The sequence below is a fragment of the Cinclus cinclus genome, chromosome 11 (assembly GCF_963662255.1).
Source record: "Cinclus cinclus chromosome 11, bCinCin1.1, whole genome shotgun sequence".
In the NCBI taxonomy this organism is placed as follows: Eukaryota; Metazoa; Chordata; class Aves; order Passeriformes; family Cinclidae; genus Cinclus; species Cinclus cinclus.
The window spans coordinates 3,070,850-3,087,335 of NC_085056.1; the positions used below are offsets into that span (position 1 = coordinate 3,070,850).

The window sequence follows — 16,486 nt, forward strand, 5'->3', positions numbered from 1 at the left end:
AACATCAAAGCTTAAGGATCAGAAGGTTTTTCTGGGCAGAATGTGTTATTCGGATTCCTGATAAAGAGTTTTTAAAGGGTTTAGACAAAGACAGCTTCATCAAAAACCATCTCACTGCCACTGTCTTCACCTGATAATGGTCACTTGGACCATTCTGGAGGAGCAAAGTGATCCCAGATTCAAGGTCTTGGGATGGAAATTGCAGTGCCACAATCCCTACAGTCATGTATAGGCTGCCATTAATAGGGGACCTCTGTGTGCCTGTCAAAAATCAATAGAAATGTTTTCAAGTTTCTCTCAGACATGGCCTTTAATAGTAAGAATCAATATGAATTTTAGAACACAGTATATATACTTTTAAAGCAGCAGGATATTCTTGAGGCTTAGTGTTTAAGCTTTAATTTGTCTCCTATTTGTTGATAGCGCTTCAGTTCTGCCATTCCATATCTTTCCTTGGGAGAGATGTCTGGAAAATAATTCTGTTTTCATGAGAATTCTTAAGGCTTCGAGTCTGGTTTTTAGTCCACGTTGGAAGGACAACAAAGCCCTAAAAAAAAGTTTTCATGAAATTAAATTAATTAATGTGTTCTTCGGAAATCTGATTCATGTAATCCGTTGCCATGTTCATTAAGCCAGAACCATTTTTTTCCCTTAAGTTTGGGCTGATGTGAGACCATTTTATAAGTTATCCAGTGTATCTTTGGAACAGGCTTGTGGTTTTTCCAAAACAACAATATTTTTGTCAACAAGTTTAGCTGCTTTCTAACTTGCTGTGTTGTTTGTTGTGAGCAGTGTGTTGGAACAGCTTTATTTCCATCCTGATTTTCCTTTCTACTCTCCCCTCACTTGCTGGAGCAGAATTAAAACTCAACAGTCTGGTGCCATAATTTGCTGTTTTCAGAGAGACATGAGCTGTAATTTAATGAAGACTTTGCCATTTTAGTTTAGATAAAAGAGAGAAGTCGAGTTCTTAACAGAAGAGGAGGAGTGGTCTGTAAGCACAGCATGATGGAAATTAATTCAGTCTAAAATCCCTTTGTCAGGCATTGAAGTTGCATGTTAGTGGTGGGTTAACCCTGGCTGGACACCCACCAAAGCTGGTCTGTGTCTCCCCTCAGCTGGAGAGGGGAGAGAAAATGTAATAAAAAGAGAGCAGAGATAAGAGCAGGAGAGATCACTCAGCAACCGTCACAGGCTTGACCTGGGGAAATCAGCTTAATTTATTACCAGTGACATTAGAGTAGAATAGTAAGAAATAAAAACTAAAAAAAAAAAATGTAGAAAGAATTTTTTTTTCACAAACAAACTAAAAAGGACACCTTGAAAGGTGTCCCCCCCCTTCTTCCATATTCATGTTGCTGTAGTCACAGAATAGCTCAGGCGTGGACCAAAAGGATCCCAGTTCTGCTTTGAACTAGAACATGCTTTGTCTCCCAGAAACAAAACCCCAGGGCCACCTGTACTCAGTTTCCTCATTAGTAATCAGTAATGGTGATGATGATGGTGGCGCTGGTGGTGTGTTTGTCCCTGCAGGGCGAGGCCAGCAAACCATGCAGTCATCAGGGCACCGTTTCCGCGATGTCGAGCACCACCCGCTCCTGGCTGACAATGAGAGCTACGACTCCTCCTCCTCCTCCTCGGAGGCCGACATGGCTGAGAGGGTCTGGTTCATCAGGGATGGCTGTGGCATGGTCTGTGCCATCATGACCTGGCTCCTGGTGGTCTATGCAGACTTCGTAGTGACTTTTGTCATGTTGCTGCCTTCCAAAGACTTTTGGTACTCCGTGATCAACGGGGTTCTCTTTAACTGCTTGGCAGTGCTGGCTCTGTCGTCGCACCTGAGGACTATGCTGACTGATCCAGTAAGTATCCAAGAGTTCCTTGCCATTGGGTTGACCCCTTCATCTCCACAGAAGTTTGGAAAAGTGATACCAGGTCTTCTCCTGCTGGGAAAAGTAGTGCTAGACTCGGGTCCAAACCCTGGCGTTAGACTCAAAACCCTCAGGGTTTTGAGGATCCCTGTACTTATCATCAGGATGCTATCTGTACTTCTCCTGCTAATCCATTGATGAAACCATAAAGGAACAATCAATATAAAATTTATAAAAGTGTTAGACTCAAGAAAAAAACAGTAAAATATTACTCCAAGTCCTAAACAAGCTAATAAAATTTAGTCTTCTCCGTTCCCCCCCCCCCTTTTTTTCTTTTTTTTACTTTATTCATGAGATTTATTTGTACATTCATCCTGTTGCATCTCCTGAAATGCTTCTTCCATTTGTGGCACATGGAAGAACTTTTAGAGGTGGATGTGCTGCAAAACCTCAGGCACACTTGGCATAGTGGGAAAACCACTGTCCCATGTGATTGCTGCATTTTTGTCTTGAAGCATTTTGAGTCAGGGAAGGGAGATTTAAGCTGAGCACACATTGAAGCAGTGTAGGTGTAAGAGGTCTTGAAAGTGCTCATTTCTTAGAACTCTTACTCATCAGTATTTCAAGAGATGAAATAATTGATTTTGTATTAAAATCTATTACTATTTTTAGGGAATAAATCTGGGAAAAAATGAGGTGAGGGGAAAAACATCTATTTTCTCCAGATTTTTGGAGAAAAAATGAGATTTTTGTCCAGTATCTGTGTATAGAGAAGTTATGGGATTGTTCAAAAACCCAGCAAGGTATTGTAGTTAATGATTTTCTGGATCTTTGATTTAGTTCTGCCCACACCCAGTGATGAAATATTGCAAGTTCTACAAGCTGTGACAGCTAAGAGAGTTAATGGTTTAAGGATTTATTGCTTGAAAATATGAGCTGGTAAAACTGGGTGTCTTTCTAGACCTGTGTTGTTTTTTATGGGTAAAACATGATCCAAACTGAGATGAGTCACTGCTTTTTTTCCTCTGTTCCTTTCCTGCTGACTCCCAGAATTGAAGACACAGCTGTGTGATAGAAACTAAGATGAGAGGAATGAACTGCCTCAGAACTTACGTGAATTAAATTTACTCTTGTAACTATAAAAATAGATTTTTGGTGGCTGGCTGTGACTCTGAAAGATATTTTTTGAAATAGAGCATATTTTTGTCAGCAAAATGCTTGAAAGCATGGTCTGAGGTTCTCATCCTTGTGGCAGGTGAATAGGGGAATGTGAGGTGTTTACACCAAATATTAGCTTGAGTAAGAACATGCAGATTGCAAAATACATCTCAGGAATACAACATGAGTGTTTCAGGAATTCTCTGTCCCCCTGTGAGCACCAGGTCAGGTTTGAAGAGCCACTCAGCTAAAGAGCTCACCTGGGACAGGACCTGGGTTGTGTCTTGGGCAACACACACAGAGATTTATTATTCCAGGCCACAGGTAACAAAAACTCCCTGCCTAAGCAGAGGGGTGTTTGGAAGTGGAATCTGAATTCCTGCTGGCTTCTTAATTCTGTCCCAGAACCTTGTTAAGGTGTCTGTGTGTAGTTCTGATGTTGCCAGGGTTGGGTTTTTCGGTGAGAACTGTAGAATGTTGCAGTTGGCTTAGGCTGGCCTGGAGAAGGCTCTCCCTGTGTAAAGCAAGTGCTGACCTGGAGCAGTTGGTACAGAAAGGCCACTGCAGTTGGCTCTCACATCCCAGTTTATTTCACAACCACTTCCCCTCGCTGATAAGGCTTTCCCTCCATAAGTGAGCAGGGTGACAGTGGTGCTGTCCATTATTTTCTCCTTACTAATCCAAATTTAGATCCTGAACTCAGGAGGCTGATGCAGCTCTGTGATAATCAGATCAGAGAACTAATCACTTCCAGTTAATTTATTTTCCCAATCAATTATTTTTCTTTTGAATCAGTTCCTTCAACTCTTTACCACAAAGCTGCACAACAGAGAAGAGTAACGAAGCCAGTGCTGCTCCTGCTAGCAGTGTCCAAGCTGAAGATTTTAGGAAAAGAAGAATGACAGTTCTCAAAACTTTGGGGCGGGTAGTTCAGAGAGTTGAAATAAAATCTTTCAAGTAGTTGCTGATCTAGGTTTTGTGGATGGCTTGGCCCATAAGTCAAATGCCACAACAAGTATTCAGGGTAACTCCTCAGCAAATGATGAGCAGTGCTTGTATTTGCAGGGTAAGATGTCTCCCTCTTTGTTTCTGTGGGCAGGTGGCAGGATATTCTATGGGAATTAAGCTAATACTTGGCCAGAGATGAGTCTTGCTGATATAAAGCTGAATTTGAGGTCAGGCAGAGGTAATTTGTTCATTTGGAATTGATTCTGGCTTATAGCAGACTGGCTTTGAATAAATGAACTTATTTCAGCAATTATCCTGAGGTTACTGGTATTAAGTCTATGAAATGTATTTTTAAATGCTCTCATGCCATTTAAGAAGCTTTCTCTCCTCTAATTGAAATGATTTCAGGGGGCTGTGCCCAAAGGAAATGCCACTAAAGAATACATGGATAATTTGCAACTGAAACCAGGAGAAGTGATCTACAAATGTCCCAAGTGCTGTAGTATCAAACCTGAGCGTGCGCACCACTGCAGGTATGCTTGAGTTCCTTAAAGAGTTCTGCATTTGGAGTCATGGAATAACATTCCTGATATTTGTTATTTTTTAACCCCCACAAATTTCTTTTGGTACTGAAGTTTCAATTCCTACATTATAGAGTATTTTATAAGTGTAATGTGCTATGGCCAAAAATGACTGTGGATGAGGGGAGAGAAGTAAGAGACTCAAAGATTTATAAAAAGAACTGTGCTCTGGTGTTCTAAATAATTTTGATCTGTGCATATCTTTTCCTGTACATCATTCCAGTTTATTGTGCTGTGCTGTGGGTAATGCAGGGCAAAGAAGAGAATCTCAAATTGCTGAGAGGAACTGATTTAAGAAATGACACCTGCAGTGTTAAATTAACAAAATTTAGAGTAGTTTTGAATGATTTCTTTGTGTTGTCTCTTCTTTGCTGTGCATTTGAAGTTCTATGTGAATTGGCAGATTATTTTCCTAAAGTTGCATGAATAATTGGCTAAATGAACTTCTGCATATTGAAAATCTATTTGAATAAGGACAGAAGTGATGATTATTTTAACTAAACATGCTGTGGAAGAGATAATAAATGTGTATTTTTAATTCTCAATCTTTGGGAGTTTTCAGGCACTGTGGAAATGCTTTTGTAGTGTTTATTGTGTGCCAGTTGAAAATAGCTGTGCCTGCATAATCAGGGCTTACATAAAGATGCAAATGCTTCTGGTGGCTCTCTAGGTGTGGGGAGTGATGCGTGTTGAATCGTGAGAAGTATTAAATTGAAGTCTCTGAGTTGGTGCCTGCCAAAAGAACAGAGCAGATTCTTGTCAGGACTCTTGAGATGATTCTGGAGCTTTGTGGGTTCTAAATGAAAAACCTCGTGTGTGTCAGTGCTCAGTGCAAACGCTACGGCTGAGGAGCTGCTCCCATCTATAAATACTCAGCCTTGGCATGGAGTTCTTGTTCTTCTCTCAGCTGTGAGTGGGTTTTGTATCTGGAGTGTGAAGGGAGAAGTTCCATGGATAAACAGGTGAGTATGGGATTATGTCCAGCTCCTTTGTGCATGGTTTAGGCTGGGTTTGCCCAGGTGCACATCCCAGGATTGCCTTGCTGTGCAGGGAGAAGTTCCATGGATAAACAGGTGAGTATGGGATTATGTCCAGCTCCTTTGTGCATGGTTTAGGCTGGGTTTGCCCAGGTGCACATCCCAGGATTGCCTTGCTGTGCAGGGAGAAGTTCCATGGATAAACAGGTGAGTATGGGATTATGTCCAGCTCCTTTGTGCATGGTTTAGGCTGGGTTTGCCCAGGTGCACATCCCAGGATTGCCTTGCTGTGCAGGGATGGTGCTGCTGCTGCTTTATCAGCCCCAGAGTGTTCAGTGGAGCATGGCTGGGGTGGAGGCAGCACAGCTTCTCCTGGGGCAGGATGGGAGGTGGAAATCCCCGGGGATCCAGGAGAGCTGTGCAGTGTTCCCATGGCCTGGCTCTGTGTCCATGGGCTGCACTGAGGGACACCCACTGAGCATGGGCTGGATCTCACTAATTTTCTCATCCCATATTCAGGTTGATTCCTACAGAGACCTTGCAGGTGTCTATAGAAAACATTTCCCACATCTTTGGTCCTGGTAGGATTTGCTAATTCAGAAGGAGCCCTAAGTGAAGACATCATATGTTGAACTCCATATAAGAGAAACAGAGCTGGAGTATCAGAGATCCTGGAGCTCAAATACCTTCTTTATAGCAAAAAATTGAGCAACATTTATTGTTAAACCAGAGCAAGATTGGATAATGTCTGTGATGAAGGAAATACCTGATATTTTCAAAGGGTTTGTTTTCCCCAAGCACCTGTTTGGGGATCCAGCTTTGTGTGTTTTAGGAATTGTTTAAATCCTTGGTCAAATATTCTGTCAGATGTTTTACCTAAGGGCAAAGGAGGCATTTTGGGGCTTGCTCAGTGCATCCCTGGCAAATCTGAAAGAGAGAGCCAGAGCCTGAAAGTGTTGTGAGGCTGCTGTCAAGTTTTTCTCAGGAGTTGAATTTCTGGTTTAATTGCCTTTGTTTCTGTTAATCTGATTCATCACTGCAGGAATTCACCCAATAGAAAAAGGGTTTGTTTGATTATGCTGCCAATTTTTTTATTGGTTTGCAAACCCATTCCAAGGACAGTAAAAGAGGATGGCTTAGTCCCAAGTATTCAAAGTGGCAATTTGCTGATAGAAGAGACTTGAAAATGGAAATTGAAGTTGGTTGCTGTTGGGAAATACTTACACTGAGAGCCACAGTACATGTTTTGAGTAGTAAATTATTAACAGAAGAGACTCTTAGGATGTAGTTACGAAAATTGTTGTGCAACACTGCAACAGAAGTTCTTTTAAGGAAGAAAAATAGTTTAATAGTACACATTAGTGATGGGGAAAAGAGCAAGAAGCTTTTATTTACAGCTAAGCATCTCTGAAATACGTTAAAATGTTGTTTTGGTGAGCAGTTAATATTTTCAGCACAGGGAAGAGCCCTATCCTGAGTGACTGGGATTTCATTTGCACTGAAGGAGCACAGCTGTCATCATTTCTGCCTGTTCTGTGTGCCTGTGTTTGTATGTGGGGAGCTGTTGCTGTGAATTAAGTCACTGAGATGTTTCCACCAGGCTCCCAGGGAATATCTGTTACCCACACCCATTTCTCTTGAGTCTTTAGCTGTGTCATTCTGAACGTTATCTTTGGCATTCAGAGCTGTAATTGCACCTGCCTGAGTTCATGGAGCAGCAATTCCAGGCTGGAGGAGACACTTTCCTCCATCCACAGGTGCTTGTTCTCTTTGCCTCTCATGTGAACAACCCCATGTGCAGCTGAGGGAGGCATTTCCCCAAACTTCTGCTGCATAAAAAGGAAGAAAATCCAAGGGATGGGGTAGGAAGAAGGCAGAACCACTCCTTGAAGCATTGCTGTGAGATTGTTGGTGGGAGATCAGGAATAAAGGCAGGGTTCCAGGTACCTGAAGCTCTTGTGAGAAATCGTGAATGAGCAGAAGTGAGTCCTGCCTACCTCACATCCTCCAGCGTTCAGTTCAGCTGAGCCTGGCTAGGATTTTACTCAGCACTCCACATTAATATTGTTTTTAGAGTGCTGGCACAGATTCTGTGGCACATCAGGAGCTTTGTCTGGTTGTGGTACTCGGGGAAATGAGAAGCTGGACTTGCAGGTAGCAAGGGAAGTCTTAAGGAGCCTCCTGAATGTCTCCTCTCAAGTGATACCCAGTTTTCCTGCACCAGAGAGTGCTTGTGGTGTTTGTCTGGTATTGGAATTTTCACTTGTGTTTAAAAAGTCTTCTGTAGCAGAGGATGAATTCTCTTTAATGCCCATAAAACAAGAGGCAGGGGGAATGTAGAGGCTGAGTTTTGATAGCTCAGAGCAAAGGCAGCTACATTTGGGATTTTTCCCCATAACCTGCACAGTGGTGTGTGCTGAATTACCTTAGAATCATACAAATGTGATGTCTTAAAAATTATTTTCTTGCCTCAGAGCATTGATTTCCCCCCACACCTCCCTGTTTTGTCTCTGCAGTGACAGTCACCCAGCTTTGCTTTGTGGTTTGTCACCACAGCACTTGTAGGTACCACACATAAATCAGCCTGTGCTAAAAACAAAGGGATTTCAGTAAGAGTGCCTGCATTTTTTAGGCTTATTTGGCTTGGTGACTGCTGGAGTGAAAATGTTTAATATTCTGGGTATTCTGTGGGAAAATCTGCAGCTCTGAGTGTGTGTCCTCAGTACAAAGCTGGGAAAATGGAATATCAGCGTTGCTTAAGCTCTTGATTTATGAAGAACTACAGCAGATGTTGCAACTGTTTCATTTTTGGTGTGTAATTCTTCATATTTGACTGCAGAACTGAGCCCTCTGCTGCTGTATGGCAGATGTAGAATGGGGTTGTTGGAGTATTTGTCTTCCCTGGACATAGCCTTGACTCAAAACTGGGCAGGAGCCAAGAGAACCAGCAAAGAGCAGGAGTATTCAAGAAGTCATGGACAAGTAGCCACTCAATAAGTGCTGGCTGGAGTTTCAATACTTGTCTTTTCTGTTGAGGAAGTGAGGTTTGATACTGTAAGCTGTGCTTTAGTTGAGATTCTGATGCATAAATTTAGAGTTTTATGGCTGGTTGAGACCTGAAGAGTGACAATTTCTCTCTTGAAGATGTGAATTTCTTGGGTTTCTTCTTATCCACAAACAAAATTTACAGCTTGAAAACCTGTAAGCATGAAATATTTATCTAAAAGGGATCAAAGGAACCCTTTCCAGAAGGAAAAGGTCTTTATTAATACTGAGTGTAAACAGAGCTGAAATTCTGCTCATTCTGAGCCACAGGTGTCTGAAGTTCTGGATTTGCTTGATTGTGTGTTTGGCTATGCAGTGATGGAGTTTTATTGTGAGGAGTATTTTATGTACACAGTCTCTTTTGGAGCAACCAAAAACTCAGTTGTGGGAGGGAACAAACAGTTTCTTTAAAGAAATGCAAATAAAAATCCCTGTGTGCAGTTTGTCAAGAAATATTTCAGCACAACTGACACATCTCACACTATGACCACTGGCTGCCCTCGTTTCTGCATTTAAAATTCAATTTCTCAACAGAAGCCTCTTGTCCTTTCTTCCAGTATTTGCAAGCGATGCATCCGAAAGATGGATCACCACTGCCCGTGGGTGAATAACTGTGTGGGGGAGAAAAATCAGAGATTCTTTGTTCTGTTTACGGTAAGTGAGCAGCAGCAGCAGCTTGATTTTAGTCTGAATCTACCTTGCTTATCACAGTTTATGTTGCAAGTGATTTATGTAATCATTTATTAATTTATTTACTAATGACATAAATGTTATTTATGTTTAGTGAGTGATGTTTTTAGGACACGATTGTGTTGTTTGGTTGGGTGGGTTTTTTTCCTTCTGTGCGAGGTATTTCCACCCATATTCATTTTAATTTTGTGCTGTTTCAAAGTTTCTTGGCTTTGCTGTGTTTTCTGTAGTGACAGTGAGTGAAATGATGCTGTCTCTTGTTTGCAGATGTACATAGCCCTAATTTCAGCTCATGCTCTTGTACTCTGTGGATTTCAGTTCTTCTCCTGTGTCCGAGGGCAGTGGACTGGTGAGCAAATACTTAATTTTAATTATCATAATCTAGCAGATATTAGGGAGAAGTCATGGCATTCCTGCTTAATCCCATTTTTAAGAGATATCTTTAAAACATTTCAGATGTATTTATCCATCACTCTCCTTTTTCCTTCTGGGATTTTTGCCCCCTTTCCTTCAGTCATTCTCTGTCAGAGCTGTGGCTGTCGGGGGCATTCTCACTCCCTTTACACACAGGACTAATTTACTTCCTCTGTAGTAGGAGGGAAACTAAGCTGGTCCTCATCCACCTCAGCACTACAACACCTAAATTTGGGCTTTGAGGGCCCCACCTCAGTTCTGGGAATGACACCTGAAATTTAAACAGATTTCTCCCTCATTCCGTTACTGGAATCGGCTGTGGGGCTCCTGCAGAAAAGAAATTCCCTAAACTATCCTAGGTTTTTTATTTAGGCTTCTGGCTTGTATTTCTTAATGTTCCAGTGTGCCAGAGCTCATTTTGGTCTTGTGCTTTTGGCAGTTTCGATGTGTTCTTTTGGTATATGAAGCAACAGGGAAATCCATGTGGTTTTTATTTTTTTATGAGTCTTTCATTAAACGGATGGAATCTGAGAAGGTTTTTTTTTACTTGAAACATTCACTATCCCTTTTTAAATATAATTGAGTTAATCAGGTGATCAGAGGCTCTTGAGATGTGTGAGGCAGAAGCTGATTGCTTTGTGTGGAGAATTAAAAAATAAAGTAATAGAGCAATCACAGCCAAATGGAACATCTGTATTAGTGAGTCAGGGCTGACAGTGGGGATGGTTTTTACAGCATCTGTCACACAGGAAGCTCCAGGCTGCTCTCTCATGTGCACTTCTGAGTTCTTCAGTCACCTCATGTGCAAACATTCCCTTGACAGCCTTGAAATCCCAAGGCAGGAGTGCAGAAATAGTTACCATGTGCTTTATAGAAAACCAGAAGTGTTACTTCTGTAAAATTCGTTATTTTCTTGGTCAGCAAATAAAGCTGCTGCAAAATCAGAAGTTTGTTTTTAATGTGGAATACTATTTCAAGTGCCAGGCATGTAGGGCATGCTCTATAATTTGCTGTTTGAATTTTTTTTGTAACTACAGATCTCATTTTCACAGAGTGCAGTGACTTCTCCCCACCTGTAACTGTGATCCTGATGATCTTCTTGTGCCTTGAGGGTTTTCTGTTTCTCACTTTCACTGCAGTCATGTTTGGCACCCAAATCCACTCAATATGCAATGATGAAACGGTAAAAACCTTGACTTTTTTTTGTATTCTGTAAAATTTATTCTGGGAAGATGTGATTAGATGTGGTTTTATTTGCATGAGGAGAGGCTCCTATTTTGGAGAAAGCTGCAAAACTTAATAGTTTATCATTTTTATTTTTGACAGTTGGGAAGATTGGAATGGTTTACTGGGGTTGCTTTCTATCAGAAGTTCTTGCACTATTTGCTTTTCTGACACTTTGTAATTTGGTTTTTAATGACAGAGAATGCAAAGCTTCTGACTTGAGGTCTAACTTTCCCTTCTCAGCTGGCACAAATTCCTGCTGGGTGCCCGGGGAAGTGTCTGCTTTCCTCAGGTTTACACTGAAAATCCCTGTCTCTCACCTCACTTGGATACTTCTTATCAGAGGATAAAACAGAATTTGGGCCATTGGCTCCCTTGTCCTTTGATCTGCAGTGTCACATCTTGAGAGAATAATTGCCTGGAAACATAAGGAAATTGAATCCTGTGACTGTTCAATATTTTCTCATGCTTAAAAGTGTATTTCTGTACTGAGGACTAAGTGCAAAACAACTGGTAAATGTTGAGCCTGCATTAGTGGGAAGCACAAGAAATGACCATCAAAATAATGCATTTGGGAGAGTAATTCTGCCTCCAGTAATTGTGGAGCAGGAGCCTTCTTGTCTGCTTTCATGAATTAAGTAAACAGCTTGCAGTGTAGGATATTGCATGTGGATCCCAGCTTTTCTGGGGTTTTTTGTCTTTTTGCTTGAGGGGGAAAGGGATAGAGGTAGATCAAGCTTCTTGTATATATTTCACGTTCTAAATCTTCTGCCCTTTTAGCCCCACAGGGCTAAAAGAGTTTCTAACTTATTCCTTAATAATTAATAAATAACAGTAAGAAGCTAATCAATCAGCTGAGGAACAAAACAATAAAAATGCAAACCCGGTTTTTTATAGCCACCATTAGATTAAACTAAACCTTGAACTTAGCAGTGCATCCCTGCCTGTGTTTATTTCCAGGAGATTGAAAGACTGAAGAGTGAAAAGCCAACGTGGGAGCGCAGACTGCGCTGGGAAGGGATGAAATCTGTTTTTGGGGGCCAGCCCTCCCTCCTGTGGATCAACCCTTTCGCAGGATTTCGGATCAGGCGACTCCTGCTACGAGGAAAGAAAGGAGGACCTGAGTTTTCTGTTTGAGTCTGAATATGCTGGAACTTGCAAGAATCCTATATAGTATTTATTTTGGGGCCAGAGAAGGCTGTCTACATATAATCTGTGACCAGGTGAAACTGATATCAGACATTTGCTTGTAGCAAGCAGAGTTTTCTACGTTTGTTGTCACAGACATCTCATTAATTCTGAGACAGGAACTGGATCTGCCATGATCTTCACAGCAGGAGACCAGAGGAAAAGCACGTGGTCACACTAAAGAAGCCAAATGTTGTCATGCTACTGTAATTTATTTTCTGAGATTACTTCCCCGTTTTTTTGTTAAACCCTTTTTATTTGATAAATGTCTGGGGAGTTACCTGTGTGTTTTTATGACGAGTCTAAGTCCTTGGATGCACTTGTCAATCATTAGGAGGAGCATTCTGGTGGAAGTTGATCTCCAGTGAGACACAGCCTTCTCAGTCCAGATTTCAGGGAATTGTGCTTTGTTCAAAGTTCTCCTTTCTCTTTCAGCTTGTCCCTCTGTGTCCCACCCATTCCTCGTGTGCAGGTGATGCCAAGGACTGTTCCCAGCACAGAGGCACTGTCACACCCTGCCCAATGTCTTCCCAGGCTCCCCAAAGCATGGCCTGTGTTTGTCAGTGTCCATCCCATCTGGCATTGAGGAAGAGGCAAAATTTTCACTTATAACCTGGCTGGGGGCCACATCCTGCCCTGGGTTCTGCATTTCCAGTTCCTCACGTGTTGGCTGCAGAGGAACTCAAGTGTGGACTGTGCAGGGATGAGTGGGACCAGTGTCCTGCTGTGTGAGGTGACAGGGAGTGGACAAATTGGGATTAATTCCCTGCAGACACTTTGTCCTTGTAGGGTCTTTCTCTGCCCCTTTTTTACTGTACAGACTTTTCAAAGAGGGAAAGCTGTTAATGATCACTTGAACAAAGCAGAGGAAAGAGGCAACTTCCCTCCTTTCTCAAGTACAGCACATCTTAAATGTAGAAATGTCTGCAATAGAACAAGTTACTTTGAATTCAACTACTTCCAACCAAAACTGCTTGGAGGAAATGAGAGCAATATAGGTCTAGAACTGCTTTATATGGGCCTGACAAACAACAGTAGTGCTAAAATATGTTCATAAATCTGCAAGTAATGAAATACAAGCTGCAAGTAATAAAAATCCAGCTAAAAGTTGATTCTTTAAAAGTGACATTTAGACTATTTTTTGTATTATTCTTAACCTATAAATAACTGACCTATAAAGGATAAAGCAGGAGCCTTGATGCATAGCTTGAAATCGTGCCTAGAAAGTAAATAGCTCCCTGTTTTGGGACTTGCCTTAAAATTGTCCTATTCTTGCTTTTGCTCAGCCAGTGGCACTGGTGACCTGTCCCACCTCAAGCAGCTCAGAGCCCTGCATTCCAACCTTTGTGCACTGCAGGAGCTGTTTCCTTTCTCAGTGCCCTGCTTCTCCATCTCTCCATGGCATCCTGATCCCAGCTCCATCAGTTTCTGTTCCATGGGGTGGCCGAAGGTACTGAGGGATCCATTTCTTGTGTGTGGCCCTGTGAACAAAACTGTGCAATACTTTGGGATATTTTCACTTTGCTTGGGGGAGGGTAGTGGTGGTGGTGTGGAATGCTGGACACTTCCTGGGTGGAAATCCACTGGAATTGCAGTCCAGTGGAAAAAATAAAACAGAGGGGAAAGCTGGAAGTTCCACAGAATTCTGTGCAGATTCAATTGCACACCTTAAACATTGGGGTGAAAAAAAGAATTGTCTGGCTTTGTCCTGAGGCTCTTACTGTGTAAATTGTTCAATGAGAAAATCAGAAAATACCACTCCAGGTGGTTGAACCCTGTGACTTGGCAAATGTGTGCGTGTGAAATCCAGTTTACTTGGCTTTTCAAATCCTTACGTTGTAATTTTTTTTTTAATGTAAAAAAGAATAAACTAATGAATTAAAGTCTTAGTTGATTAACTTCTCTACATGTCAGATTTTTTTCACGTATACTTAGATTGAAGCAGCTTCAGGGAAATAGTCTTGAATCCTTTGGTTTGTAATTAATTTGTATTTATATTAATTAACAGAGGTTCCAAATTAAAGAGGCTCCTCTGCTTATTAAGAATTTTAAGCTAGACTCTTTTAGCCCTTCTTGGGCATTCCCTTTTCTTCATCCTCTGGTGGAGTTGATTATTTTATTATAGAGCCATGGAATGATTTTCATGGGCAGGGACCTTAAAATTCACCTTGTTCTCACCCTATTTGTCTGAGGTGAGTGGGAAAACATTTCCAATGCAAAAACTCACCTCAGTATTCCAGCCTTCCACTTCCAAGGAATTTCAGGTAAATAACAGATTTGAGTCTCCAGTTTTTCTGTGCAAATGTTGGATTTTTCCTCTGTTTCTGCAGCTTCAGGAGCAAAGACAGTTCTGAGCCTGGAGAGCAGCAGGGTGGGGGTGTCCACCCAAGCAAGGTGGAGGAGGAACAAATGGCAGGAAAGGATGGAGGCACTCAAAGCTCTTCATGTCCCCTTTGCAGTAATTCTGAAAAACACTTGGAGATATTTTCTGGGTCTGTGTCACACTTGACCCTGATGTTTCAGAGCTCTGAATCCATGCACTCAGATTTGTGCCAGTGCTGCTGGTATTTTGGGGCAGGTTAATGATTTGATTATGTTTGTGTGCCACAGCAGCCAGGCTAGGCTGTGTTTATGTGTATTTTAGGCAAGAGTTTGTTTATTTTCCAAAGGCAACAGATGTCCCTGCAGATGGATCCTGCCAGTTTATCTCCTTTTAATTTTCTTGTTTTATTTCTAGTAGTAATGGCAGTGTTGTTCCAGGAATCCTTTCTGAAGCCTTGGGCTTAGCAAAACTTCATTTCTGGATTTCTTAATGCCTGACCTGTGCAGAAATGTTCAATTTCTACAATTGTTCTGCTTCTCTCTGTTGGCTCCAGGTCCAGTGCTGCTGGAGAAAGAATGTGGCTTCATGGGTTTTGAAATACAGAAACTGGATTGTAAAATGGTTCTGGAATCTGTGAACAGCACTAAAATGAAGTGCACCAGCATTGGTTCTGTACGTTTTTGTATTTTTTTTTTTCTTCTGAGCAGGGTTACAGGTCAATTCATATTTCAATGTGGATGGTGCTTGACAAGATTATTAATTTTTTTATTCTGCTGCTTTCACTTAGTCAGCAGTTATTGTCTTCTGAATATCTTTTAAATTTTTTTCCTGCCTGTATTCTAGTAGTACATCTGCTCCTGTCCTGCACTTCACTCTTGTCATCCCCAACCAGAGCCCTTGAAATTGTCCATCAAAGCAAGCACTGGCTGGTTTTTAATAACAGAAGCAAAACTTTGCGCCTCCAAAATATTTCTGCAATTTCTCCTTATATTATAGTGCAGCATAAAGTTAATATTGGACCCAGATTCAGTGCTAAAGATGCCAAATATTAGAATTGGCAAGGAAAGGGATAACTCGGAAATACTTAAGATTTTCTTGCTGGAGGTGCCCCATTCTGATAAGCAGCTAGCACCTGACAAGGGAAATATTAAATCATGGCTTTGAGCCTCTTTTGTTAACAAAATCATGATTTCAGTAAAATAGTCACTTCCAAGTTATGTTTGCATAAGAATATTGGTATAATTTAGAGTGGGATTTGATATGGAGAAGCCAGGAAGATTCCCTCAAAACTCTCTGTTTTGGGCCTTTATACAGTAAATTATTCTTGCTGCAAACCTTCACCAACTGCACACTGGTGCATGGACAACTTTATTTTCTTCTTAGTTTGTGAATTCCATCAGTATCCAGTGAAAGCCAGGCTTTGCAGCCAGAGGTGATCCTTTTTAATGAAAAATAGATAACTGTATTGGAGAAATCAGTGGAGAACCCTGGAAACCTGGTCTTGAATTCAAGAAAAGAGGCAAACTGTCCAGATGAAATACAAGAATATGTAATTTATTTCCCCCATAGATTTATTTCCTTATCATTAATGAGTATAAATGTACATTTGATGTCTGGAAGAGGAATGGAATGGAGCTGCTGGAGGCACTGGAAGCAATGCTGGCTCAGAACAGTTGCATCTGTCATGCAGCAGGAATGCCTGCAGTGGACCCTGCTTTCCAGATAGAGCTGTTTCAAATCAGGGTTATCAGCATAAAGTGCCAGATCAAATTCATCAGAGGCAGGAAAAAACTAAAACATTCTGATCCAGGTGAAATTCGAGCCTGTCTCTGATGGTTTTAGCTCTCCCTGGTGCTGCAGAATGGCAGTGCTGAAATTCCCCTGCTGCTGGAAGCCGGGATGCTCTTCCCAAATCCCCTTTCAGTGGCTGGGATTGTGTTTCCTCCAGCTGAGCATCTCCAGGTGCTCCCCAAAGCCCCTCTGGGCTCCACCAGCTCGGGCTTGCCGTCAGCAGGGAGGGGTGGGTTGGGAATTAGTGCAGGAATTCTCCATCGTGTCCCAGTGCTC

At 41.7% G+C, this 16,486-nt stretch overlaps 1 protein-coding gene across 2 annotated transcripts; it reads left to right on the forward strand.

The window, feature by feature from the left end:
• The first annotated feature begins 535 nt into the window (after positions 1–535).
• On the forward strand, positions 536–14,002 carry ZDHHC7 (zinc finger DHHC-type palmitoyltransferase 7). Of its 2 annotated transcripts, none has more exons than XM_062500103.1 (6): positions 536–1,955; positions 4,386–4,510; positions 9,138–9,234; positions 9,538–9,619; positions 10,737–10,867; positions 11,869–14,002. In XM_062500103.1, the coding sequence occupies exons 1-6, from the start codon at positions 1,422–1,424 to the stop codon at positions 12,043–12,045; spliced, it is 1,146 nt and encodes a 381-aa protein (XP_062356087.1). In that variant the 5' UTR covers positions 536–1,421; the 3' UTR covers positions 12,046–14,002. The 2 variants fall into 2 exon arrangements, with proteins under 2 accessions (XP_062356087.1, XP_062356088.1); XM_062500104.1 differs by having other exon boundaries at positions 536–1,862.
• The last annotated feature ends 2,484 nt before the right edge of the window (positions 14,003–16,486 follow it).

Coding starts and splice junctions, on each gene's coding strand:
- ZDHHC7 (XM_062500103.1), top strand. CDS start 1,422: ATGCTTTGTCTCCCAGAAACAAAACCCCAGGGCCACCTGTACTCAGTT. Junction 1,956..4,385: donor GTCTTCTCCTGCTGGGAAAA/GTAGTGCTAGAC, acceptor AAATGATTTCAG/GGGGCTGTGCCCAAAGGAAA. Junction 9,235..9,537: donor GATTCTTTGTTCTGTTTACG/GTAAGTGAGCAG, acceptor TCTTGTTTGCAG/ATGTACATAGCCCTAATTTC.